This window comes from Drosophila willistoni (genome assembly GCF_018902025.1).
Source record: "Drosophila willistoni isolate 14030-0811.24 chromosome 2R unlocalized genomic scaffold, UCI_dwil_1.1 Seg167, whole genome shotgun sequence".
Classification (NCBI taxonomy): Eukaryota; Metazoa; Arthropoda; class Insecta; order Diptera; family Drosophilidae; genus Drosophila; species Drosophila willistoni.
In genome coordinates, this window is record NW_025814050.1 from 4,811,376 (window position 1) to 4,839,366 (window position 27,991).

Here is a 27,991-nt window from a genome sequence, read left to right on the forward strand (position 1 = left end):
AAGGCTATGAAATAGGTATGTATGTATGTACATATATACATAAAGATACCATATTTTTCCTATTGGAGCAGTTTTATGAAAACTTTCCGCAAGGGTTTAAAGTTTAAACATTAAAGCCTGGAAAACTGTAGTAAACAAGTCTTTAAAGGAAAGTTCTTACAATTAGTAGATACCTTAAAATTCTCGTACATAGTTAAAAGTGCGCCAAATTTGTCTTCCGCCCCCAGAAGGCTTTTTAGCTTACGATACTCTACGCCTCTGTGAAATATGCAACATTATCCGGAACTTGCAACAGGGGGCTTGGAGGTTTGGACCTTTTTTTGTTTGTTTGTTGTTACGTGGCTCATTTGTTGTTGTTTAGCAGCCGTGACTTGTTGACACAAGGTAATGAGACGGCTGCAATTTGCTTGCATAAGATGACACACACCCAACAAAATACACATACATAAATACATATATACATACATACATATATTTCTATGTATGTCGTTGCAGATGCTGTTGCAGTTGTCTAGTTGCCTTGGTGGTAATAGAGGTGGCTTGTGGCTAGGACACCCTCTTGGCCTTTTTATAGAAAACCTAGAACATAAACCATTCACTCTGCAGTTAGCATTAAAACATGGCTCAAGTCGGAAGTGCAACGGTAGGCACAGATCCCTATTTAGAAAAGCCAACTGGAGTGGCTAGTAGCACGGCTCTGGCTATACGCAACTCGACGATAATTGCCCATAGGTTGTCCATCTATTTGCCCCAATTACTCTTGCCCTCGAGGGATCCTCAAAAGGTTATATCATTAGTTGGCAATTAAAAAGTGTTTTGTTAGTATTTGCCTTCTCTTCCACCTCCTGCAGCTCATTATGGAAATCAATTGTCAGGTGGCTCAATTCCGTGAGATGCTCATCTATATTGGACAAGCGCGTGACTCACCCGAGTTGCGTGAGAAAATCCGAAAATTACGACGCACCTGCCTGGAGGCTTGCAAGAATACGGCTCATCTGATTACCCCTCAGTCTCGTCACTGTCTCAGTAGTCCTTCGGAGAGGTCGCATCTCACTTTGCTCTATCATCTGATCCAGCAATTCCAGAATGAGTTGGTCAAGAGTCATCGCCTAATAGAACTGGTGCCCCTCGACATGACCGACTACTATGGTTAGCCAATTCGTAGGATGATTCCGTAGAGAAACCTATAAAGTAAACTCCTTTTCCAGCCCCCTCACGAACGGCTCCGTCGAATCTAGGCAATGTCCTGAGTCAAATTCTATTGTGCAAGCAAATCAATCCAGATTTCCAACAGGAGGAATTATGTAGCATAACCAAAGATTCTCAAGAGCTAAGTGAGCTATTGGATCAAATGCAAGTCCATTTGCCTGTATATGATCCATCCACCGTTTCAGATGACACGGACATGGATGCCAATCCGAACAGTGAGTAGAGTCTGGCCAAGTCGTTGTCCCAACTAACTTTTTCATTCTTAACAGGCAGCAGTTTTATATCCCTCAATACTCCGGCTTGGTATACCCGACATCGGCGACGTAGCTGCAAGAGTCGAAGCCGGAGTCTTTGTTGTTGCTTCACCCCATCGCAGGTCAAAAAATATTGTTGAAAATCCGGTCACTAACCTCAATATGCTTCGTTTAACTTTATTGGTCATAGTTAGAGTATATTAGAACAAACATTTTATATCCAATGCTTCTAAACGCTTTACTTTGATCCCCTCTAAAAATCTTATTTTACTATAAACGTTAAATAGGATTAGAAAGATTCGAGTTTCGTTCCAAAAACAGAAGCTAAATGATTTTAAATAAATCAAGTGAAATAGGATTTCCTTATGGCACAAGATCATCTTAATCTTGATCACACAAAATTTTATGATACTTTCTACCAATCTAAACTTTTTTTCGTTCCTGAGGAAACTAAAACTTAAATTTTGTCCGATTCTATTTTAAGTCGACAAGGTTTCCGTAAATTCATTTAACCCTGTGATTGTTACCACTTCGTTTTATTAAATAGTCTCCTATCAAGCAGAATCCGAAATAAACAATATCTTTAGTTTGAACATATGTATATAGAGTCCTATTGAATCATACAGATTTATAGTGCTCATCAAGAATATATTCATCTGTGCTTAAATACATATTTAAATTAATGTAATCTTACATGAATACATATCAATAAGCAACATATGCATTTAAATACTTACGATTCCCAGTAGCACAGCCGATCCGTCAAAACAATTAGAAAATAGTTAGAATGACATAAAAAAAACTTAACAAAGAAGTACAAACGAATATAGTTCAATAGAGATTCGAGTACATACATATATTATGCATGAATATATTAATCTATTCAAATCAACAACATAAAACATTCAATCCCATAATGAATCGAATGATTGAGGCGTTTATCTAAAGTGAATGAAAATAAACTCATTCATTAATTTAATGTTCTACTAATTTAAATGAGTAGAGAACCAAATCAAATGAATGAGACGAATGAGTACTCATACACAGGAGTAAAAATTAAAAATGTACCTACTAGATCTAAACAGATACTCAATTGTTACTCTTAGCGATATTTTACAAAATCTTTATATTCTTCATATTCATATGATAACATATTATTTAACCTGCACTAATAATGTGAATGCATTTACATTTGTGGTGTTTAGTGAATAAAATGTTTATTATTATTATTATAGCCCCTGACGATATCGCTATGAGTGACCATTGGGTATCTGTATATATCCGGAAAACAAAAAAAAGTTCAATCTAGTGTGAATCTGTAAAACTTATGAGCAAACTAAGATTACGCGTGAACAAATCCTTCATTCATTCGGTGACGGTTGAGAATGAAAAAACCTCCAACTACTCAGAGCAATCTATTTTGGAGTCTCTAATTTCGATAGGTAATTCGTTTTATTAAGTTTCGTTTTTGTTTCAAAAACGTTTGGAAATTTCTATGAAATCAAATTAACTAAAGTTGTATATATATACCTATATATATATATGTACATAAATAATTACATAAGTTAGTTAACAATTAAAATTTTTAGTTAAATCATTTCTATCAGCAATAAGAATCATCTCTACAATTCGTAGAAACTTTAAAGAAAATAAAATACACAAAATTCTAGACTTATATTTTCGATTAGTTTGTAATTTGCATGTAGATTTATATTCACAGGATACCTTAACTCAGTCATGATAGGTATAAAGCCTAGGCTCACCAGGAGTGGGATCTGAATTTTAAGCCGGGTTTTTATTAAAAGTTTTTTACGTGATAACGTGGTATAAATAGTATTCTGTCCTTACCCGGCCACCGGCTAGCATGCACGAAAAAAGTGTCCCGAACCATTTCATCATGACGGTGCGAGCGAGATAAAACAGAAAACTTTTTGACGCAAAATTTGACACTTTTCAAAGAAGCACAGGGCTTGAAAAACATCGCACAATAATTTCTTTTTACAATAATTTCTTTCTGTAAATTGAAAAAGGTTTCAATTTTACTTTTGGGTCTTATAAATGTTTCATAAAATGACGTTGAAATTAGTGTAACCCAAATGCTAAAAGGAAATTTCAAGCCAAATTCAATGATATTGGCTATTCTCAATGACTTTGCTTTTGCCATATTACGGATCTAACATATCGTTGGCCCGAAATACAAATACAAAAATACACAGGATCAGTATGTGGAAAAATTTGGATAGTATTAACTATTGGAGTTTATAAGATTCGAGATACTTTAAATATAATCAACTATGGGAGTGTATAAAACATTAAGAATCGAGATAGTACGGCTAATCAATAAAAATGATTTCGAAACTGTATTAAATACTTTGAGGGATGTTCTAAACGATTTGAATTTGAATGAAAGTTTTACTGTTTTCGTAGAAGTTCTTTAAGTTCGATGATTCTTTGATTGACTCCTTGTATATTAAGTCGTTTAGATTGGGCAAACTGGTGTCGGAATCAGTAAAGTTTTTTGATGTTTTGAGCCCGAGTTGTGAAAGAAAACTTTACACTTTACACATCGATCTCATTTAATGGACTTTTTTTTGTATCTCAAGAAACTTAGTAATTAGGAATGAATGAAGTTTTGAAAAAAGGCCTAAATGTGGCAATCATCAATAAAATTCTGTTTTATTTTTGGGATTTTCCTTCAAAAATTCATGAAAATTTAAAAAACGAATACGTTTAAGAAATTTGTATAGAGCAACGACTTTAGATAATTTATATTAGAGTTTTTTAAACCCACATATATGTATTTTTGATAACATTGGATCAAGAAAACATAAACATCAAAAGTGCAAAAAATAAAAAAAAAAGAATAAATAAATGAAGGTGTTATCAATGAGTAATGCATTAATTAAGTGCACATTGCACTGTGCTATAAAATACAAATACCTCCTATATATAAACCATTGTAAATGTTTCCACGAAAAGAAGATAAAGCCAATATGGGACATCAAAGAGCCACAAGTCAATAATTATTATGGTCTTGCAGCCATTAAATAAAACGACACACAATTTCTCCATAAAGATGCCCTTAAACCGCCGCTGACAAAGTGAAACGACAACAACAAAAATAATAATAAAATAAACAAGATGAGAGAATGATGATGAAATTTGTTCCCATTTTTATAACGACCAGCAAATCAAGTTGAGTGTAATCCGAAATTCGTGGGAGGTGTAAATCTCCAGCTGGTGTAGAGACAAGTAGCAACTAACCAGGTGACTGGAGGCCATAAACGTTGATTAAGTCCACACCTAAGCACTTTTATATAGGTGGGTCTAGACAATGGGAATTGTCTAGGGTTGAGAATTGGCAACAAACTATAAGTCATCGGAAAGGAAAAACATTTTAGTTTAAATGTATTATTGGTTTTTTTAATTTTAAAAATATGCTTTCGTCTTTTACAAAAGATATCTCTACATTAAAAATATAAATATATAGTATGTATATTGTATGTAGATCTATTTAGTATATATATATATATTTAATAGGTATATATAATGTAGGCATATAAACTTCTATGTCATTTGGATTTTCACAGAAAATCTTTAACTTGCTGAGTAATGCTTTTTAGTTGTTTCTCCTTGTGCGTTTCCTCTCTCTCTCTCTGTTTCTCCCTTTTTCCTTTCTTGTGCACTATATTATGTGTATATCTGTACAATTCCTCTTGTTTTTCTTCTTGGCTTAATTTAGTTGTTGAGCATTATGCATTTTGGAAGATTCAGTTATTGAGCCAACGAATTCTTAACTTTATGTAATATTCATAGTTCTCAATGAAAAGAAATATTAACAAAAAACACTTAAGCGCACGCACAAGGCAAAAAGCAACAACAACTAAAACTAAAAACTGTTAACAACAATCTCTAAACGATTACAAAAATTATCTATATAGCTATATCGTTAGACTTTTGTTACCTTTTCTTTGTAGTTGTTTTGTTTTGTTTTTTGCTAGTTGTCTGATTTTTTGTTTTCTTTTTTTGTTTAAATTCTCTATTTGCTTACGATTCTTTCTGGCTAATATCACCGTTATCACTTCGGGTGCCTAAACTTGGCTTAAGTCTAGGCAGAAAGTAGTCTTTTTGTTTAAACAAATTTTGTGTGCCATTAAGAAGCAAGCAAACAAATAAAAATGAACCAAAAAACTGCTTCACATACAGTCCAAAAAGTTAAATAGGCAAAAGGAAAACTAAAGTAAAAAGTTAAATGAAAAAAAAGAAAGAAAAACGCGACAACAATTAAGAACCAAAAGCTTAGTAATTAAGCCTTAAATTAAAGGTGAGAGACTGCGTTTTGTGTGGTGGTGGTGGTGGTGTTGGTGGTGCTAATGAATGGGCCCATTTTATGGTTGGGCCCATGGAGTTGGGTGGTGGAGCAAATGTAGCAGGAACTGTTCGACCAACGAATCAAAAATTCAAATGCGTGTAGTTTTATTCGTCGCCGATGTGGTCGATAATTGTTCCAGACGCGAACACAGCTCCTGGGCCAAACGCAATTGATTCGCTGCAGCAGCAGCGCAGGAAGTGGCGGCGGTGGCGGTCACTGGCAGTTGGAGACCAACAGCCGATGATTCGGGATAGCTCATGCACACACCCAACCAGCGGGCTTGACTGCAGGCATGGGACTGTAAAAGGGGAAACAGAAAAGGATTAGTTAGCCAACCGAGATGGGTAAATGCTGCTGCAACTCACCATGGCAAAGTCACGCTTCCATTGGACACCGCATTGGCCATCACACAGGGGGCAGGAACGCTCGAGACTGTAGCCACCGCATTCGCTGCAATCGAGGGAGACATGATCATCGGTCCAGGATACACCGCAAGTGAAGCAGGAGCCCATATGTTGACGCAACTCCTCAATGGTTAAGACATTATCCATGTTGATCTCCAGGGGACTACCAACCAGATCTGGCAATGAGGCTGACAGGCCAAGATTATGATGACTGCAAGGAAAAGAAATTTTTGAGCAATTAGAGATTAGCCATTATGACAAATCACATTGGAAAGTACACGCGTTTTTGACCTTGGCGTGATTATGATAATGAGTTGCGTGTCAAATGGGCTGAGGGACAAGTGGGGGGACGGAAACTGTACTCGACGGCGGCGGCCACGACGAATGAGCAACCGATGCGACTTTCGCTCGATCATGTGAGCAAGCGCCTGGCGTCGTTTGTTGGTTTTATTTTAGTCAAAGAGCGAGAGCGAACGAGTGAGAGAGAGCGAAAGGTGAAAATGATAATACAGATATTCAGGGGCGGATTAAGAAGTTAGTCAAAATGATTGATATGTATTCCCTATTCTCTTCATTGTATTCTGGACACATTTTGTTGACTTTGGTATTAGGTGAATCCGCCACCGACTTTTAGTTGGATACGACAACAACGAAAAACAACGCCTTCTTTCAACTGAAATGGGCCAAAGTCGTGGCCACATATTCATTCGTATTGCAGGTGCTTGTAGTTAGTTAATGTGTACTCTGCACCGATCGATAAGATTGCAAAAATCATGAATGAGTCTATATAATTTACAGGCGGCGTCAACGGCGTCGACGGCGCCGTCACCCGCCCATTTCCATTTCTATTTGGTATTTTAGCCCTGACATTGTTTATAATGAAAAACCACAAAACGGAAACGACGCTTCCAGCTAAATGTGAATCATTTAGATGTATTCAAAAATGTGTAAGCAATCTAACAATACTGTGATGAGTTTAATTATAAGTATATATACATAGATTCCATGGAAATACTTACGATAGGGGGCTGCAAATATCGGCTATTTGGGGACCATGAACGCTGGCAATCGACATGTTGGCTGCTGTGGGTACTGTAAATATAATAAAAACAAAAGAAAAACATAAGGAAAAGTTCATGTACAATAAAAACACAACAACATGCAAGGTAAAGAGTCATTTAACATTAAGAGCAGAGACTGTGGAGAGTGCGGAGAGTGGGGCAAGTGGAGAGTGGGGAGTTCAATGCTATTTGTTGCAAGGTAAACAAGATTGTTGTACAGGTGCGTGCGTGTGCCATTTAAAATGTCACAGATCACAACTGTACCTCGAAACAAAAACAAAAACCTAAACATAAACTCAAACGACATTCTTTGTAAAAAAATTAACAACTAACTGTGTGGAGGGGGGTGCGGGCCAGAAAAAGGGGAGGGATCGGTGGAAGGCGGGGGTAAATAACCGCTAAAATCCGGTTAAAAGACACAATGGAGGCCACAACATTATTACTGCTGGACACCATCATGAAGATCATCATGATGATGATGATAATGCGTCATCTTTCTCGATAAGTCTTCAATGATTTTTATTTTGCGTTAGTTTTTGGCAGACAATTAAAACCAAAAAGCATTAATGAAACAATGTCATTTAATGGATGTGGGGGGGCGGTTGGACAAATCGGGGGTGGTCTGAGTCCATATAAAACATTATTGCGGCACGAGCGCCACATGCCAGTCGTTACGCTGATTTTGGCAACGTTGCAAATTTAATTTCTGACATCAAACAGGCCCAGAGACCACGGAGCCAGAGGCTGAGAAGTGTCAGACGGACGGATGAACACATGACTTTTCGTCTCATTTTTGTTGGTTTTTTGCGTTGTGCTATTATTGTTGTTGTCTGTATTCTATATTTAGTTAATATATCATATGAGGAAAATAACATCAAAATATAACAAAGAGGAGACGTGCTAAATTTAAATTTAACCATGGCATATGTAACCGAGAGAAGCCCCCAAGAGATCTTGCATTGCATTGCATTGCACTCATGGTAGCCAGAGGAACGGAATGGACCAGAACGTGCTTTGGCATGGACTGTACCAAAACTATGGAACAGCTGATTTGAATCGAAATAGAAGACAGGATCAGTTCCAAGTCCCTAAATGTCATTTGAAGGTAGGCAAACTAAACAATCTTCAATCAAGGCGAAATATCACCCACGATAGACAGATCTGCGAGATTAAATTAATATATTAAATATATGTATGTATATATCTTGTTTGTGTTCATTTTCTTGTCTCAGTTGTAAGCGAATAATGTCAGGGTAGGATAGGGGGTGATCGGCCCTAGTCTAGCATATATATCTTTAGTCGTTTCAGATACGTCGCAAAAGCACACAAAAAATTGCTGTAATTTATCCCATACACACTCACACACACACACACACACACACACACAATGTATAGTTGCATTTAATTTGATTTTATTTATTTATAGAAGGCCACTCACACACACTCACACTCTCTTTCTACACAGAGACGACGATTTGTAATAGTTTTTATTTCTATTTTAGTTCATTTCATTTTTGTGTTATGTTTTATTTAGGGAGTCACGGAAATAAATACTTACGTTGGGGCTTGTTTTAAGTTTTAACAATTGAAATTAATAAATCCAAATTGGGCTTTGATTTCAGCTTAGTTGTTCACCTTGTTTTTGTTTTGCTTTTTGCTTTTTTAATTGGTTGGAAATTAACATTAACCGTTGATTGGTATTGTTTTTACTTGTTGCTTTTGTTGTGATTTGTTGTTGTTTTAGTTGTAGTTGCTAACTTTTCACACTCGCTAGACAGTTAACACTTTTGGGGTAAAATTTGCTTAATTGTGTTTTGAGGCTGCAGCGCACTTTTATAATTGGGGGCAATAATTTATTATTATTATTATATTTGGAACCAAAAGACCAAGTGGCATGCACGACAAACTGAAAGACTCAAATGAAGCCGTTGACTGAATTCACTTTGCTTTTATAGTGCGCGAGAGACAGAGAGAGCAACACAAACAGACAGAGAGAGAGAGAGAGTGAGTGCGAGAGCAAACGAGGCACACTCGCTCAGAGACAGCCAACGTACACAGTGGGTCGGATTATTGCAAAGACCATTCATAAATCACGTTGAACACAGTCACCTGATCTGTATTGAAATTGCCCGATCGAGCCCAGAAATATACCTAACATGATCGACGAACCTTAAGAGAGATTTAACACAAAGGAAAATTCGAAAACTACATACATTTTCAAGAAAACTAAATGTGCAGGTGTTTTTAACGGTTCGCTGAGTGTTGTGATCTTTTGGGAAATTTCCACTTCACCAATTTTAAGAGAATAAAGCAAACCAAAATGGCGGATTTAGTAATTGCTAATTGTTGTTGTAATTACCTTCTTCCTTAAATTTAAAGTTTGCAGTTTTTAAAAATTTAAACACTTTTGCTTAATGAATTAGAAAATTTCTACTCTCGATTTACTATAATTTTACCACTGTGAGTATGGCGTCGATGATATTGCTGGGCATATGGAATGAAAAAGGCAAAGCTAACGAACTGAACTTGTCAGCCCACTCACACGCACACACAGGAAGAGATAGAGAGAGAGAGGGAGAGAGAGACAAGCTGATACACATGATATACGGACACACGTCGGAGACGTAATAAACCTTAATATGAGGGGGGTCTAAATCAATGCGAAATGCCAAAACAAAGTCAGATGCTGACCAAATTAGCGGTATATATGTAGTTGGCAACAACAGAGAGACAGCAATCAGAGAGAGAGCAGCAGCCATTAACGCAACAATATTGAGAAAGAGTAACAACAAGAGGGAGAGAGAGAGAGAGAGAGACAGATAGGGAGAGAGGGAGGACAATAGGCTCCATCATGAAGCGGTCAAACCGATGCAGTTCAATGTGAAATCAAGTCAATACGTATACGTACCATGGGACAAATCGGACAGTTTAGTATTTTTAACTAAATGTAATCGTCAATGATGATGGGGTTGTTGACGTAGGCAATTTGGACAACAAGTCGAAGACGAGCAAAAACAAGAGAATTTTGAATAGGAACAACACGGTTGTCAGGCGTCATCAATTCATTTGAATAACAAATCATTTCCCTCTGACAGGTAGTTCGCAGCGCCGCGAACGCTGGGAAGGACGGGGACAAAGAGTAACCCAGACACTGGCCAGGCACAGAGGGTGGCGGGCAGTGAGGCAGGTGCAGTTGTGGGCAGGTAAAATGCCGCCTTTTTATGATTAACCTGAAAGTTTGCCCTTTTTCCACACACATAAATACACGCTACATAAACAATTGTTCCGCTTTATCAATAACCTTAATCTTATCTTTAGCACCAATTTCATTATAGTTTATTTTGTGTGTTTTTTTTCGCATTTATTACACGGGGCAAATTCCCAAACAGCTGTCTTTCAAACTGATTTCAAAGTGTAACAGATAAAGTGGAAATTTTGAAACAAAAAAGAACATTATTCGCATGTTAAAAGGAAAAAAGTTTTCCACACATGCAAGGTCTAAGATTCTTGAATAATCCACACTGCAAGTCGCACGACACAAAGATCAAATTTCGCCAGCTTAACGAAAAGGGCGCACAACTAGACAACTAAAAAAAGAAGAAATAACACCTAAACCCAGACCCCCAACCCGGCTTTCAAAAAAAAAAATTAATGCAATTCAGCAGGCACGTTGAGGTTCAACTATAGTTTATATGTACATACATACAAATGTACATATATTATAAACAATTAATTTTTATTTAGAAAGCTAAATCGAGACCACTTACACACATGTGTGTGCATGTATGTGTGCCTGAACATTCCCTACTATTCCTATGCCAATCATTTTACTCCTCCATTCCATATTCCATATTCCGACACACTTTTCGCGACTGGCATTCAACTTTGCTGCGGCGCAGTTTCATTGCCTTTTGGTTCGGAGGGGTCCATTGTCATCTGGGAAGGTCGCACGGCAATTGCTTGGGAAGAAGACACCTCATACCTCGCAAACACACACACACACACACACACACGCGCCAAAGCTGACTGAGATTGCGTCAGACAATGGAGATGAGGATAATATTAGTCCAAAAATAACAATATTTGAATAATATTCATAATTTCCAAACCTTTTCATACCCCTTCTCAAAACATCTGCTTAGCAGGGAGTTATAAGATTGTCAGGCCCCTTGCAATCGCCTTCCTCATCAAAGTTCGATTGAAATGGCAAAAGGGAGATGCATTAAACTAGTCGTAAGAAAGGCATAACTAAAACTATTATGGCTAAGCGGCGCCAGGATGACAGTAAAAGCGGCGTCTGTGCGAGACATGACAGGAAGAGGAACTTATTTAATAATTGCTTCCCCCACTTTCCATTTATTTAGTATCTGTACGGTATTTTAGAGTCGATTCCACAACTTGAGGCGCATAAATTTTGCGTTTTTTTATTTAATAAAGAAAAGTTTTGTATTTTAAGTTTACTCTGTGCTTTTTTTTTTTTGTTTTGGGTACTTATTTTTATACTCTTGGGGAAACAAAATACTCGAATTTTCTCAAAAATAGATTCAGGTGAATATGTATTGATAACTTAAACGTTATACTTGCAGCAGTTGTGCAGTGATATCAAATTACCCTATATAGAGAAATATTTCGATTTATTAAGTCATGATTCACATTTGAAATAAATTTCCACTGGTGATATTCGATTAAAAGTCATTGATCGATGTATATTGTTGGCAGATTAACCGTTATTTAACCGTAACCGATGACTTGAATCAAAATGTTAATTTAACTGATTCATCATTGTTACTCAGACTGAACTTACTGTGTTATAACACTCATCAAAGTGTCTCAGATCAGCAAAGTTAGCCAATCATTCAAATATAATATAATTGATATAATTTCCGTTATTCATCGTATAACCGATTTCACATGAATCGACAGCTGTTTTCTGGTCTGTGTTTTACAGAGAAAACACATTTTTACTAATAACAAATTGACTTCACATTTGCCATTAGCCATCTAATTGTAAGTACAGAAAAGTGACGAACTAATGGCGATATGTTCTAAGCTTTTGTAACTAGAAAACTAATTGAGTTGGAAATGGATATCTATTCCGAGATGTGTTGTCCTTGTTGTCCCTTGAAGTATCTTTGTTGAGTGTACTTATGGAATTAAATCTCGATTTGGAAACACTCGCCTCATTCATGAATTCCTGTTAAATAGACATGACATCTCTCTATATAATCCTAGAGTGTCTTAAATTTAACACACGAGAAAGTAGTTCATTACTTACTCTAATCAAGAGATTCCCTTAATAACTCTACATTAAATCTACAAGGGGCACATTTATACCATCTAATATAACCTAAATTCCATCATAAAATATATACAATTATATATACACTATATACTTATATATAACTACCACTATCGCATGTTCATAATCCCCATCTGTAAATATTATTTTAAGTAGACCAATTAAGAATAATTTAGCTTAAGGCCTATCAACTATACCTAATTTTAAGAATCGGGAGTAATTTGCAATTACGATTCAAATTAGATTTGAAGTAAATTAATATATTTTCAATATTTAATACAAAGTGAAATCAGAAAACAGTTAATAGATTCTATTTGTTTCTTTTTGGCAATTTTGAAAGGGAGAAAAAAAAGTAAAACTAAGAAGTAAATAAGAAAGAAACATTGCTATTTTACATACTTATACCGAAAAAACTATAGAGACATTTGTTTAATAAGATCATATTGTTGTTACTACTAGTCTACTTCTAGTCTAGTCCATTGACTAAAGAGCATTCTTGGGCTTGACAGAAAACATCAATGCTTACAGTTTATATAAAATACTGAAACATTGATGACTTTTCAGAGGTCTAGCCAATGCATTTAGATGATGCCAAACAGATTCCTTTATTTTTACTTAAATAATATATATTTCGTTTAATGGATATGCGTCTGTATCTCTCTCTCTCTAAGTTAAAGAGGTATTTGTGAGGTCGGCTTAGCCAAGGTTTGGCATGGTTGGTCTTGGCATTTGTTTTTCAAAGTTAAACGCTTGAATTATACATAAGAAATAACTGTGCGAGTGCAGAGACAAGTGCCGCTTGAAAAGACATGCGCTTCCTCTTTGGCTTTGGCTTATTTGTTTTTGTATTTCGTATTTTGTATTTTGAATTTTGTATGTGTGCTTTTTTATTTCTTTCATGTCGGTTTATTTTTGTTTTAAAACTTTACTTCGCAGCTATGTAAATAAAGCTGCTCCTGAAAGTAGCAAGTCTTGTATTATTTTTTATTGGTTTTGTGAGTAAATAAAAATAATAAATGGGATGTATGTGCCCCCCACCGCCACCCCTAACCCTCTTGGCCGCCTTAATGAAGCCAAAATGCAAAGACAAAAGGCAACCAGGGCTCCCCCTTTAAACTCATTGACGTCAATGCGAAATCAGGAACAGAAACTCCACTCCCCAATCTCATCCAGAAGTCAAAAAACAATACATGCTTATTTTTACCTATAAATGTACATATATATATGTAGGTTTCTTCGATCATGAGCCAAAATGGTGGGCGATATCATCTGATTCATGACTTACCAAGAATCTTTATCTATCGACATACACAAACACACACATACATACTACATACTCATGGGTACATATATATGAATTTAGAGCTGATATTGTTCGTCACATGTTGATGCTAATGAGTTCATTTGAACTGAGAAACGTAAACTCGTTTCGTGGGATTTCCTTGCATAGCTCTGTGATTTCGTGAATAAACAAACTTTGGCTTAGTGGAATTCCACCAAAAGTCGTTTACTTATGTACTTAATTAATGGGGGAAAAGTACTTCAAGTTAAGTAAAATGTAGGTAAACAGTTAAAACGGGCGTGATCGAACGAAAGTGGGCAGAGATTGTGTGCTTTCGATTCTGATTGCGATTGCGAATGCGATTATTGCCGGACGGAGACGGGCCCCAAAGTGCCCCTCGATGAGAGACAGAGATTTACGAGCTGTGCCAGACGCAGAACTGTTGACAATGGCAATTAGAATATGGCTAGAGCAAAACAAAAAGCCCTGAACTTTGGCATCGTTTTGAAGGGTAAATGAAACAGAAACTATTTATGAAGATTTCTCTACAACAATTGCATATGTTTTGTAAGAGTTCCGCATAACAAATTTACATACTGTGAAATATGGAAAACTATTTAGAGAAAGAGAGAGAGAGACCGATAGGGAAAGAGGGCGTCTCTATGACGGATATAGCCTATTAATAGACTAACGACTGCCTGTTATCTATTCAGATGCAGTCATTGAGTGCAACCCTTGAATATTCTACGTAGAAACACACAATGAATGCGTTGCGACTTACTGTGGGACTTTCCCTTCTTTTGCTAGGTTTCAGATGAAAGGTCATTGAGGGTGACCCCAAACTAAGAATATGACCCAGCTCTAGGTTATCGCTATAATATCATTAGAACTTCTTCATGGTATTTCTATTTTTTGTTTTAACATTCCTCTTTGAAATCTGAATAAATATTTACAAAATCTGTTCCATTGTCAACAATGAACTTTAGTCTCATTTTCTTAATGACAATGAATGTAATAGTTTTGGAGTTTCTTAATGACAATGAATGTAATAGTTTTGATTCTGACAATTCTGGGACAAAGCCATAAACTAAAGCCCTTTCATGTGACCCAAGACACCTCATCTTACCCTGTTCAGAACCCGATCTCTGTAGAGCATTAAGCGACAAACTCTAACTTGTGTCCCTTTTATTACTCGAAACCTTAATATTTATTCAGACAAAATATGTCTGGATTAAAATTGTGTCGTCGCTTAAGTTTAGAGCAAAAAAAACAAGAGGCAGGTCTATCTAGTTAAATACCTTACGTGTAAATACAATGGTTATCCAAACTAAATTGGAAGAAGTTTCCTAGACAAACTAATGAAATATATTGTTAGAACGGCATAGGACTTATGTATACACCTAGAAGGTCAGAACAAATCGACCGAATCACCAGTTCGTGTCCGGTCTAAAGGGTCAAGAGGGTAACTTTTTTTCAGACGTTTGGTCTTCATGCTGGTATCTAGCAGATTCAGGACCAGTGCATTGTCATGGGTTTCTAGCCTGGAGAGGTACCGAATGCCGTACCTCCAGATCTTACATTTAACTGACGAGATGTAAAGGTCTCTTTGGATGACTGAGTTCCGCACGTAAGGAAGCGCTTCAGCAATTTTGCGTAGAAGCTTGTTCTGGAATCGCTGAAGAATTTCAAGGTTTGCCCAATTGCTGTGTAAATAAGTTCATACAGGCTTCAGAATGGCCTTGTAGAGCAGCAATTTGTTGCAGGTGCTGAGCTTAGATCTCCTGCCTAGTAACCACTGCAATTTTGAGAGTTTTAACTTTAACTGAGTTCTCTTGACTTGGATGTGAGCTTTCCAGGTTAAACGCCTGTCAAGGGTGAGACACTTAATCTAATCCACACTCGGGAGAAGGCTGACTGGGGGCAGTTGCGCCTGCGAGTAGCGAAAGTCACATGAAGCGACTTAACCGTGTTGACGGAAACGTTCCATTTGCGCAGCCATTGTTCCGAAAAATTGGTCTTGGGTCTTAAGAGAAAAATACAAAGACTGAGTCGTTGGCATATTTGGCAATCAGGAGCTGCTCTTGTTCTAGTGCCGGCAAGTCGGCATAGTAGGAATGAGTCTAGACCCTAAAGGATGGGATGAGACCCATGTGTTCTGGGGGACACGCCTGTTTTAATGCGCTTAATCCTAGACATCAAGCTCTCACACGTGACATAGAAGCGCCTGAAGCCATAGAAGCGGGTAGTAGTAATTTCAGAATCTGTACACATATAGTTAGCTTATCTACTGACAAGTTGAAGCCAATTCGACTACGTTAAAATTTATGTAATCGACAAGAATTTTAATAAGCTTTCACATCGCTCAAAATCCTCTTTAAATTTATCTATATTTATAATTTATATATATAAAATGCCAAATAATAAATTTTTAAAAGTTCTTTCTCGGGATTCCAGCTGTATATGTTCCCTTAAAGAGAACTACTAAAGGTGATACTAGAATTGTTAAGAAAGTTCTAGTTTATTCTGATTTACTGTAAGCAAGTTGAAAGTTGTTCGTATTCTTTTACATGAAATTTTTTCAATATTTCGTTCGATTTATGAATTTTGTTTATAAATAACTTATACCTTCAGGAAAGCAATTTGAAAAATGCAAAAGGTAAAACTTTTCTAAGCTATTTTAACTGCATATTTAGTATACATTTCACTACCTGAAATACGATATCTAAATTTACTGAAAATAATGACTGTCGCTACCTTAACACATAATTAAATATTTTTTCTCCGTTTTATTTTGCTTTGTGGTTTAGAATAGGTCCGGAAAACAATTTTTTTTGTTCTACTTATCGCTTTGATCGTTCAAAGTATTAGTTCAAAGTTTGCATTATCGCAACCGCAATTGCGTCTGGCGCATATTGAATCTGATGAATAAATAAAGCGACTATATGTGTGAGTATATACTATTACTTCAAATTCCAATTTTGCCATCAAGTGAAACCCCCAAGTGGGGGATACACAGAATGGGAACACAGAATTTTTTTCTGGCCGTTTCCTCCGTCGTGCGCACAATTAACACTTTGCAAAAGTCTGGAGAACTGGAGAGACTTAATTAGCAATTTTGCATAATGCAACAGTTTGTTAATTACACGTGAGACAATGAAGCGGGGGGCGCAATGAAGGGCCCAACAAGTGGCTGGCCCCCCATGCTAATGGGAATCAACAACGACAAGTTATTGCGGGTAAACCTAGTTAGTCAATATAAAATATATACTAAAGTCGTCTGACGCTGTGCCCATCGTCAACGCAGTCGTTTTTGTCGTCATCATGATGATCATAATGGTTACTCGTCTCTCTGTTAGATTTGCGTCGTACGAAACGTTTACTCAAATGTACCAACCAAACAGAGAAACTGAAAAATGGACGAGAAAAATGTTGAGCGAGGTACCAGTTTAAACCGATTTCTACTGCCGTGACAAGAGTTTTTCTGTATGCAATGTGGACATGTTTTATCAGCGAGAAGTTTGTGTGTGTGTGTGTGTGTGTGTGTGTGTGTGTGTGTGTGCTCGTGTGTGTGTTAAAATTGTAAATTAATAAAACAATGAAGCAAACTAATAAATGAATGAATACGGAATTCGAATTGAAATCAATCCTCCATTCACACACACACAAACTCACACATCGATCCACAAATCTGTACACGGCGAAAACTACTTTTACTCCAATATTTTCCTAAACAACTATTCACCTATTAATAAGCATAGGGTTATATCTAAAAATTCACTTGAAAAGTGTAGAAAGACTTCTGTTTTTAGGACTAAGATCAGTCATATCGTTCTACAATAGTTCTGTTTTGTTTGCTTTACTTACTTCAGACCGTGGGCGGATCCACAAAATAGTTTCAGAGAGGGTCCGATAAAAAAATTCCAGACTTTCTGCTCGGAAATTTGTGTAATTTTCAATAAAAGTCTCTTTTTAAGTATGCGGATTTATCAAAATTACACGACGTCTTCAAGATAGGGGTATAGAGAGGTAAAAACATTCAAAAAATATTAGATTTTATTATCATTTTGGGGGTGTGCAGACCCCCGGATCCGTCCGTGCTTCAGGATGATATAGGTACGAAAATGACTTTAATTTTTTTCAAAGAAATAGATTTAATTCTTTTAAAAATGTTTTCTTCCAAACATTTTAGGAGTAATATGAGAAAACTTCTTTGAAATCCATGTTGGAGTTAAGGAACTTATCATACTTATCAAATTTTTTATAAGGAACTTATCATACTTATAAAAAATTTGACGTTTTGAAGAAAAGTAAACGGAAAACAATTTATTTTCTAGAGTAGATTTTTATTGGTATAAGCCACTTAACTTTGCAGAGAAACTTTCTGATTAATGTTACTTTGTTCAAAATATAACTCACTTTGCCTTGTGTACATTATAGACAGATCAGAAAGAAAAAGTATTTCTGAGTATTTCTCCCAATAAAAAATAATCAAGATTTTGCAACTCAAAACAATTTGAGTAATTTTCGCTGTTGATCACTTCAAAGACTCACAGGTTGAGCGTAAAGAGGTCAAAATATGGTGGAGAGCCCGATATTTGGTGGGGTGTACAGACCTGCCTGCTGCCCCCAAAATCCACTTGAACTCAGAAGATTGCAATCAAGAGTTTTTAAATGTGATATAAATAATTCTCAATATCAAACATTGGTAGAATGAGGTAAACATTTTCACTCTTCACAGTTATGCGTAATGTAGGATTAAAATTTTACTATAAATCAAGCAAACTATATATTTTTTATATAGACTTGCCCAACTACCAACTTAATAACTGCTGACTGATGCAACCAATTCCAAAATAAACTCCACTTTTTTCTCACAGTGTGGAAAATGTATAACCCCCTATCCAGCCCTGAGACCGGCTGAATGCCAAAAGAATTGCTGACAATGTTCATGTCGTTCCTTGCATTAGAGGAGTCAACGGGGCGGGGGCTTGGCTTAGCTGGGAGAGGTTATAACCAGTTGCTTCTCAAATGAATCGGCGCTTGGAGGCCGATTCAGGTTGAAACCAGAATCTAACCATGAACTCAGAGCTGGTTAGCTCGATCGATGGTGCTAAAACCTCAAACAGAATTATCAGATTGCATACCGAATGGGCATTTTCCATGATCACCTGTGCCCAGACGGTCGGTCGGTTGGTCAGTCAGCACACTTCCACTTTTGTTGCTATTACTGGAACTGCTGCTGCTGCGGCTATCAACTTTCGATGCGGTGCCAAATTGGAGGTGGAACTGGCTGCTGCGTAATATGAGGCCATCCAATGAGACTTATCAGCCGAAAGAGAGAGAGGCTACGACGTCGTCCCCTTTGCCACAAGTCCGAATGGACTGCGCGTGGCGTTTCGTTCAGTTTGACTATAATGAGCATGGGAACATAAAAATTGACAGACAGACAAAATACATACCTACAAGTACACACATGCACACATACATATGTATGTGCGACGTTCTTATTTTCACTAAAACAAAAAAAAAATTGTCATTACGTTTGTCATTTTTAATAAGCGTTTATGTAAGCACCTTATGCACACGGGTTGCATGAGAAACCGCCAACTGAATTCTAAGTGCAATGAATTGTGTAAGGAAAATGTTGTTTAGTCTAGACTGTAGACAACTCCCGCGACTGCATGAATCATGAGAAGATCTTTCAGTGGAAGCCACTAACAAAGCGAATTAAAAAATTCCAAAAAGGAGATAAGATGTGCGGGATGATCACTCCCGCATGATAAGGAATCTAAATATGTTAGCTATAGAATGTACATACACACATATACATATGAAAAGATCACCTGAGTCAGGGTAATGGAAAGCAAATCATTCCCCGAACATCTGGATTACAACATACCTAAAACCAAAGGAATGTTACTAGTCAAAGGCCTAATCTCAGTACGATGGCTTTTAAATTTAGTGACTAGTTCACGATGATTTAGCTCTCAGCTCTTCTTTCTAATCAACATATAGTTTAATATTAACTCTGTTGATATTAGAGATCATTACGAAAAGGGAACTTTCTTTACCAACAATCATAAAAGCGGCATTTCCTTGGGGGATATGGCTTTAACTTAAATTAATAGTGGACCGAAATTCACGATAATTTTTTATTATGCATATTTTTTATTTGAAGGGTATACACCACTTGGAAAACATACACTGCCATGCGATTGAATAGGGACAAGATTATTACTTTTAAATTGACTTCTTTTTACCAAAAAAAAAAACCAACCTTGAATATCGTTTTTAGCCATCAATATGTCATTAAATGAAGTGATAAAAAAGAAATTAATCTCTTATTGACAGGACTTTTTCTAGAATTTATATTGTTTTCTACTGACTACTTTTTCAAATAGGACTACTTTTTTTGCAGCACTTGATTAGGAACATCTTTAAGTTTGTGTAATAATTAGTTTAATGACTGAATTCGCAATATTTATATTTATTTAAAAGGGGGAATTCGTCCCACCATTCTTCGAAATAATATCATAATTGTGGTTATCAAGGGAATCATACTGGTTCCTTATAGAATTCAAAAAGATTATATTCCTGGCTTTGTATATAAAGTTCAAAAATTTATGATAGTTAGGAATTTATTATTATTTTCCGTAATTACCATCTCCAGTTGATATGACAAAATGTTGAATAAAATTTTCATACAAATCCCAGAGGCAGATAAAAGAAATTGACACCTAAATTGATTGAAAAGAAATCCAAACAAACGAGTGGGTAAACATTTGCAAATTACTTTTTTTAACTTTGTCATGACTTTTATTTGCAGTTGAACCAGAGACATGGAAATATTCATGTCGTGCTTCCGCATTTGAGCCCGGATCTTAAGGACTCCAATTTCTAGCAAGCTCATTGCTTACAGCCAGGCCCATTCATAGCCACGACTCACGCAATTGGGTCTTAAAAGCCTTAAACGACAAACACGTGTCGCCTAGAATATTATGCATGCCGAATATTGGAGACTCACGCTAATGTCATAAAGCACTTGTTTTTTTTGTTGTTGTTCGTCTCATTTGTTATTTAATTTCGTCAAAATTTCCATTCCCATTGAATGTCAACTGGCACAATCCCACAGATTGATATTTGCACAATTAGTTGACGGTTTAAGGAAGGGTCGAACCGGCGGAGTCACATGCTAAACTCGTGAATTTCACAAATTCGCAATGGACAAGCGGAACGTGTGAACAAAAGCGAGACAAGTGGAGCGGGCGCGTCGCACGCCTAATCTCAGATCGTAGATAAAACGTACTTTCAACAACAACAACAAAAAACACAAAAATATTAGTAGACAAAGCAATTAATTTTGGGACTGGACACGTAATTGATGGATGGATGAGCTAGGTGGGTGTTTTTTGTACTGCCTTTGGTCTTCTAAAAAAAGTGGAGACAAAAATATCCAGAGTAATTTATATATATACCTATATATATATATATGCCTATATATAAAACAGGCGATTATAATCAAACATTCTTTTAATATAATAAATTGTATAATTGATAGCCTTTTAGTATTTGCTATAATAAATATAAACTTATTGTTTGGGGCTGGGGCCTGTTGTTGAAAAGCGATAACTAGACCAATTGATGGGGATTAATAAAAGTATTTAAGACCAAACAATCAGTTTCCGGCCAAGTGAAGTCTGTCCCCTTCTCCCCAAAGAGAGGACTCTCCCCCTCTATATTGAGCTATCAAATGGCGGTCAAGAACAACCTCTTGATTACAAATTTTCCATTTGGTGGCGAAATGTTCCTTGTTCTCGTAAATCTATTACGGCGGCAATCTCACTTAAAGGAAATGAATTTAATACCAACAAATTTGTTAAATTGGGACTGACCAAAAAAAAAAGTAAATAAACATATTTAATGATAAATGGTTTTCAACTTTTTACGATTCAAATAAATTTCTAAAACTGTCTAATAGACTGAGAGAGAAGTACTAAACGTTTCTGGATAAATTCGGTTTAACTATTAAGTTTTTAATAATCTTAATTAATCAATAACACAGGCCAACAAAACTGAGACGAGCCTCAGACCGAGACTAATGGATTTTAATGCGTTGAATAAAGAAATAAAAATAAACTTAACAGCCTACAAATGAACCAGTCATACTCTCAACTACAGTGAAAGCTCGGTTTCCGCAGGCGGACATCTCCCGTAGCCGGACGGAAAATCCGTTTCCCTTTGGCGGCAAAAACAATGGAGCCGTGTCTGTCCGCCTACGGGAGTTTTCACTGTATATTCATTCTTTTTCGATACGAAAAGTGGGTTTTGATCTCTGGGTTAGAGTTTTGTCGGCTTGCGTAATTATCAGCAGACAACTCAATAGAGTCCGAAAGAATTTCACTATTACTTGTTTTCGATTTAAAAAGGGAATAAATTAATATGTAAATGGCCCGTTCTTTGTTAAAAGGAACTGGGAAAGTATATCCCTTATTATCTTGGTCTTAAAAATGTTTTGGACTCTTTCCTGCTAATACCATTACTGGAAATAGTATAAAGAACAACATTTTCACTGAAGGAGATCTGTTCAAAGAATATTTCAAGACTAACATAGGATCGTTCAAATCCTCCCAGAGAATTTCGGATACAGCCCTGTTTCCTTTCACAAAGAACGCGCCATACACATGAGATTAGCTTTAATGGGATCTCGGTCGGACTCGACTATATATAATTTGCAACTTTGGAGCATAGTTTGAAGCTTCAAATATACATATATTGACATTCTGAAGTCCTCGGTAGATGAGTTGTCTAAGTGGCCCAGTCATTTAGTCAACTGAACAAAGAGGATCCGGCTTCGAATCCCAGGCTAGTGTATGGATGTAGTTTTCGTCTAAGCCGAAGGCCTTAGTTGCCAGTGCTTGTATATAGGTTGATAGTTTATAGCTATATCCTATACTTTAATAATAATAATAATATTGACATTCTTTGTGGAGGCACATATGTATATGTAAATGCTGTTTGGAATTTGTATTATTTATGTCAAGTCATAAAACCTTTCAAAATCGATACAATAGACGGACTGGAAAACGCCAATGTAGTAGATAAGTGGCGCTTATCTAATACAGATAGTCTAGTATATTATATAGGGTATTTACAGTTTTAGAGTTAGCACAGTTTATGGCTAGGAAAACCCGTAAGGCGTTCCGTTGATAAGGGGGGTAACCAGGTCTGTTGCAAGGCCAGAACAAAGGTAAACATTGCAAAAAATTTTCCAGCACGCGATTAACGCGTTGAACGTTGATAATAATGGGGAACAATAATCAATTGATTAACCAGTTCTAGTAGCTTGTCTAGACTATAAATACACACTTGGTTGACTCTACACTAGGCTAATTATAGTCATATATGAATGTATTTACCCATAAAATTCAAATTGCTTAGAGCAGCAGCAGTAGCACCTGAACCGGCAATGTTACAAAAGTCGGGATCGTCTACATCGAAGATGATGCCATCTTCCCACTCGGTTACAATATGAGAATCGTTGTTGTTGTTGTGGCTGCTGCTGCTGCGTTGTTTCATCTGACAAAGAGGAGAGAGAAATCGAGAGAGAGAGTGAGTGGGAGAGTAAAGTAATGCATTTTATACACGTGGCCAAAAACAAAACCAACAAAAAAAAATGCACCAAAGTTAATGACAAGACACAAATAGTAAAATTGATGGCGTGGGCCAGGTGGATAGTTGGAACAGGGCGCGGGGGAAGAGTGGAGGACAGCTGTTGCTATCCCCCTGCCTAGTCACACACACACACACTTATGTACAGACGCGTGCAAGTATGTACATACATATTAAAGTGTCTTTGGTGATTGGACTGCATGCAAAATCAATAGATAGACGCGATGCATTTTATTAATGTAGGTGAAGTTTTGTTGTTGCTTTTGCTATTTATTTTTGCCATGTGCAAATCTCACCTTTACTCCAAGCTCAAAGACGAATCTTGGTTTATCCTGCTGCCACTACCTGTCTGCGCTGTATACGTCCTGTTAGTCCTTTGCACAGTTTTTACGAACACGAGAAGCAAGCGAAATATCTGCAAAATAAATACTTAATGTTAATTGTTGTAAATAGGAGCGAATACTTTGCACCCACCAAGAGCGACAAGAATCCATTGTGCACAGATGACAGCAACAGAGATTAGGGACCCCAAAAACACAAGATTTTTCGGATAAATACCGGGGCTTGAAAATTCCTTGGTGTTTTATTTTGTTTTTAATTTTTTTTCCAGTGCAGACGATAAATTTGTATCGTTTATCAAAATGTTGATTTGTCATCGATAGACGGAGCACAACCTCGATATATTATCGTTTATAGTTAACGAAAGAAATGCAGATGGCGCCTCTGTGAAAATGGGGGCAAATGGTCAAATGTACTAACGCCTGATGAGACGAACAACAACAACAAGTATTTGGCCAAAATAAATTTGGAAAATCTTGAAACAATCAGAATAAACAACTCAAGAAACATGCACATACGGATTTCGACCAACTAAAAGAGAAAAACAAAATTGAAAAATTAACAAAATGGAAGAGAATATGTGGTAACTAAACCGTTTGAGTCAGCAACAGAAGTAATAGTAATGACATTGGCAGAAGCAGAGGCAGCGCTGCGACATCGGCGTGACGTCGACTTCTTATCAGCGCTGCAGCTCACTAATTTAAATTAGACACGTTGACGTCGCTCCTGCCATGACTAATTCTTAATTTTCTATTACAGGATAATTGAGCTGGAATCGGCTTTGCTTGATGACTGCAATGTTAACGACATTTTCACAATATGCCAGGGGAAAGCAATGCCAGAGGCACTACGTCCAGATGTGTGGCAAGTGTGCTTGGATGTGCGCCACAAATCGGATCAGATGTCGCTCTTCAATGAGATATACGATTTGCCATTTCAAAGCCAGTTGCGTGAAGATTGCCAGCGACATGTGGATCGGATGGGAAATGAGGAGGAGGACAAGGTGTCGGTTGTCTCGGATCTCGAGTCCATTATGACTTTCTACTGTAAGAATCGAAATTTGCAATATGAGCCGGACAATGGCTGGATTGAGTTGCTCCTGCCGCTGTTTGCTCTCAAGCTGAATCGCTCGGACACTTTCAATCTGTTCGAAGCCATACGGGACACTTATATACCCAAAGGATGTAAGCCGAAGGGCAATGTCTTCCACGTGTTTCGTCTGCTGTTGCTCTACCACGATCCAGAGTTGTGCAGTGTCCTGGATACCAAAAAGATTACACCCGATCTCTATTCGTTGTCGTGGTTCCAGTCCTTATTCGCCTCTTGCAGCAGCCTTTCGGTGATAATTGCCATGTGGGATCTGTACTTTCAAAACGCTGATCCGTTTATGGTATTTTTCCTGGCGTTGATTATACTGATCAATGGCCGCGAACAGATACTACAAATGAAGAACAACTCTTCCTCCAAGGAGGAGATTATCAAGTTCCTTAGCAATATGCCCTGTGCTTTGGAGGTAGATGATGTCCACGACTTTTGCTCCCTGGCCCAGTATTATGCCCTGAAGACGCCCACTTCATTCAAAACGGATTTCCTGAAGGCGCTGTATGGCAAACAAAACGACTCGCCCCGCAGCCAGGAGGAGTCCACCAAGGTGTCGCAGGCCCTGTGCCTCCCCGTGTCTGTCTATGAACTTGTAGAGAATTCGGCCAGTGAGTTTCCCATACCAGATGCAGTGCGTTTCTTTCTGGTCGACTGTCGTCCAGCGGAGCAATATAATGCTGGACACTTGTCCACAGCATTCCACTTGGATTGTAATCTTATGCTGCAGGAACCAGTGGCCTTTGCCACTGCCGTGCAGGGCCTTCTGGCGGCTCAGCGCCAGTCGATCGAGGCCAATTCGAATGCTGGCGGAGAGCATTTATGCTTTATGGGCAGCGGACGGGTGGAGGAGGATCAGTATACACATATGGTGGTGGCCTCATTCCTGCAGAAGAACACCCATTACGTGTCCTTGCTAACTGGAGGCTATACCTCGATACACGATTACTTTGGGGATCACATGGCCGACTGTCTGGAGGATCACAATGTGGCCAAGTGCTTGGTTTGTCAGCAGCATCAGCAAGTGAAGCAGGTGCCCCTCAAGGCATCCTCTGCGTCCGCCTCTGGCCAATCGTCCACAGATCTTTTCAGCAAGTTCTCGGCTGTCATGAAATCGAAATCTGCAGAGGTCAAGGGCAAACTATTGGACATCATAGTGAATCCTAGTGCCCAAAATGGTAATCACAATTTAGGCGCCGGCGGTCAAATGCAGGCAGCCCCCTCCCAGGATCGCCATGTAAGCGCCAAGGAGCGCCAGGGCAAACGTTACAGGAATGTGGCGCCTGTCTTTAGCATCGACGACGAGACCGAGGACACCTTTAATTCAGACCTCAATGGGGCGGGTGGTGAAGTTGGCACACCGACGGCCGATTCCAAGGAAATCGTTCAGCTGAATCAATATTTCAAAACGGCCGACATCATCAATGCATTCAAATGCCAGGAGGTCCATATCAATGGCTATATGTATGACAGCCATTTGATCATCACGCCCTCTCAACTGGTCGTTCTGCGGGAACTAGGCCGGGGCCAGGCCCAGGTCATGGTGCGGCGTCCATTGGCCAGCATTGTCAAGATCACGGCCAAGAAACGACATCGGGACCTCATCACCTTCAAGTACGGTTTTCCCGATGGCGATGGCCTGCTCATTACCGATATGGATCGTTTCCTCATACCAAACGCCACAGCGGCCACTGCCTTGGTCGCCAAGCATATAGTCAATGTGCTCGACGATCCCAAGTAGGAAGAGCGGCAAGACAACCAAACACACCCACACACACACACACACATAAAATACACAAAGTGCAATCTTCAACTAATGTAGTTTTAAACAAAAAATTGGCAAAATGTTTTCCTTGTAGTCAGTAAACAATTTTCTAACCAAAGTGGCAACTGTAACATACGAAACACACACACACACATACTCCTCCAATAATTTCAGCCCATTCCCCCTACCTCCAACCCCTCACCTTTCTACCCGCTCAAATGATAACCAGGTGCAAATCTAATGGAAACCTTTACAAAAATTCTGCCTTGTGACTTATAAACATGTAAAGATACAAAAATGAACGCAACGTAGAGAAAAAATTTAGGAAAATACAAAACCGAGAACTAATATTTATTGCAATTATGAAACGTATAAATAAAACAATGTATTATATTCAACACGAAACATTCTTTGTATCTATAGAAATCAGAGGAAAATTCATTTTCCAATAGCGACTTGTCCTAAGTGAAAGTAAAGAAATGGCTTACATTGCAAAGTGTTTAACTAGTTTAGTAGTTCTGCATAAACAACCGAGTTGGAACCGATTTAGTTTCACTTTGAACGTGTCATTTTTACCCTTGCAGTTAGATGTTTGTAACTTATAGTTAAAGGGCTAAATTTTTAGTTAAATTTCGATATTTAAGGTTCTTTTAAGGTCCCATCTTCTGTTTCAAGAAATTAACGTAACTAACTGTATAAAGTATAAAAGGACCTTTATACAGTTAGCTTAAGTTTTTTGAATCAGGAGATGGGGAACAATCGGTCGACAAAGAGTTCCTAACCAGATTTTGTACGAATCCATTTGAATAGGATTTCCAGGGAGAAGGAAATAAAACCATTAATTTAGTGAATTGAAAATGTGAACTGATGTTTTTTTTCAAAAGTACGGAGTTTATATAAGAAATATTAGGCCCCAGTCAGTGACAATTGTTCTTAGATGATCTTATCATAGTGATTTCCACAAGTTAATGTATGATATTTTCTTTACTGCATCTGATTTAATGACCCACTTCAGATAAACACGATGATTAATTAATCTTAAAGATTTTTAATTCAAAATAATCCAATTCTTATGATTAAATCATTCTCTACTTTACTTTACTAGCTATTCATAGAATTTTCCAGTTTCTCATATAATACTCATAGGATTTTCAAGTAAAATTTAATGAAAGATATGTATGTAAAAGCTTAAGCTTTTAAATATTTTAACTAAATCATTAAAATGACTTAGAAATCCTT

At 37.4% G+C, this 27,991-nt stretch overlaps 3 protein-coding genes and 1 long non-coding RNA gene across 6 annotated transcripts; 3 read left to right on the top strand and 1 right to left on the bottom strand.

Annotated features, from left to right (window-relative positions):
- The first annotated feature begins 530 nt into the window (after positions 1-530).
- On the top strand, positions 531-1,844 carry LOC6644080. The gene is made up of 4 exons (XM_002066749.4): positions 531-784; positions 852-1,149; positions 1,209-1,424; positions 1,479-1,844. The coding sequence occupies exons 1-4, from the start codon at positions 620-622 to the stop codon at positions 1,601-1,603; spliced, it is 804 nt and encodes a 267-aa protein (XP_002066785.2). The 5' UTR covers positions 531-619; the 3' UTR covers positions 1,604-1,844.
- Positions 1,845-4,864: 3,020 nt separating this feature from the next.
- On the bottom strand, positions 4,865-24,132 carry LOC6644081 (protein pinocchio). Of its 2 annotated transcripts, XM_023176631.1 has the most exons (6): positions 24,025-24,132; positions 23,847-23,965; positions 23,298-23,457; positions 7,259-7,331; positions 6,201-6,450; positions 4,865-6,133 (listed from the first exon to the last, which is right to left on the bottom strand). In XM_023176631.1, exons 3-6 carry the CDS (start codon positions 23,455-23,457, stop codon positions 5,924-5,926), a joined length of 693 nt encoding a protein of 230 aa, XP_023032399.1. In that variant the 5' UTR covers positions 23,847-23,965; positions 24,025-24,132; the 3' UTR covers positions 4,865-5,923. The 2 variants fall into 2 exon arrangements, with proteins under 2 accessions (XP_023032399.1, XP_002066786.2); XM_002066750.4 differs by lacking the exons at positions 23,298-23,457; positions 23,847-23,965; positions 24,025-24,132 and adding an exon at positions 8,859-9,216.
- Positions 9,962-11,755, top strand: LOC111518811. The gene is made up of 2 exons (XR_002724093.2): positions 9,962-10,503; positions 11,443-11,755. It is a non-coding gene; the product is annotated as an uncharacterized LOC111518811 (long non-coding RNA).
- Positions 23,468-27,150, top strand: LOC6644362 (TBC1 domain family member 23). 2 transcript variants are annotated; one of them, XM_023176630.2, is made up of 2 exons: positions 23,468-23,490; positions 24,649-27,150. In XM_023176630.2, the coding sequence occupies exon 2, from the start codon at positions 24,725-24,727 to the stop codon at positions 26,726-26,728; it is 2,004 nt and encodes a 667-aa protein (XP_023032398.1). In that variant the 5' UTR covers positions 23,468-23,490; positions 24,649-24,724; the 3' UTR covers positions 26,729-27,150. The 2 variants fall into 2 exon arrangements, with proteins under 2 accessions (XP_023032398.1, XP_002066787.1); XM_002066751.4 differs by lacking the exon at positions 23,468-23,490 and adding an exon at positions 24,296-24,472.
- The last annotated feature ends 841 nt before the right edge of the window (positions 27,151-27,991 follow it).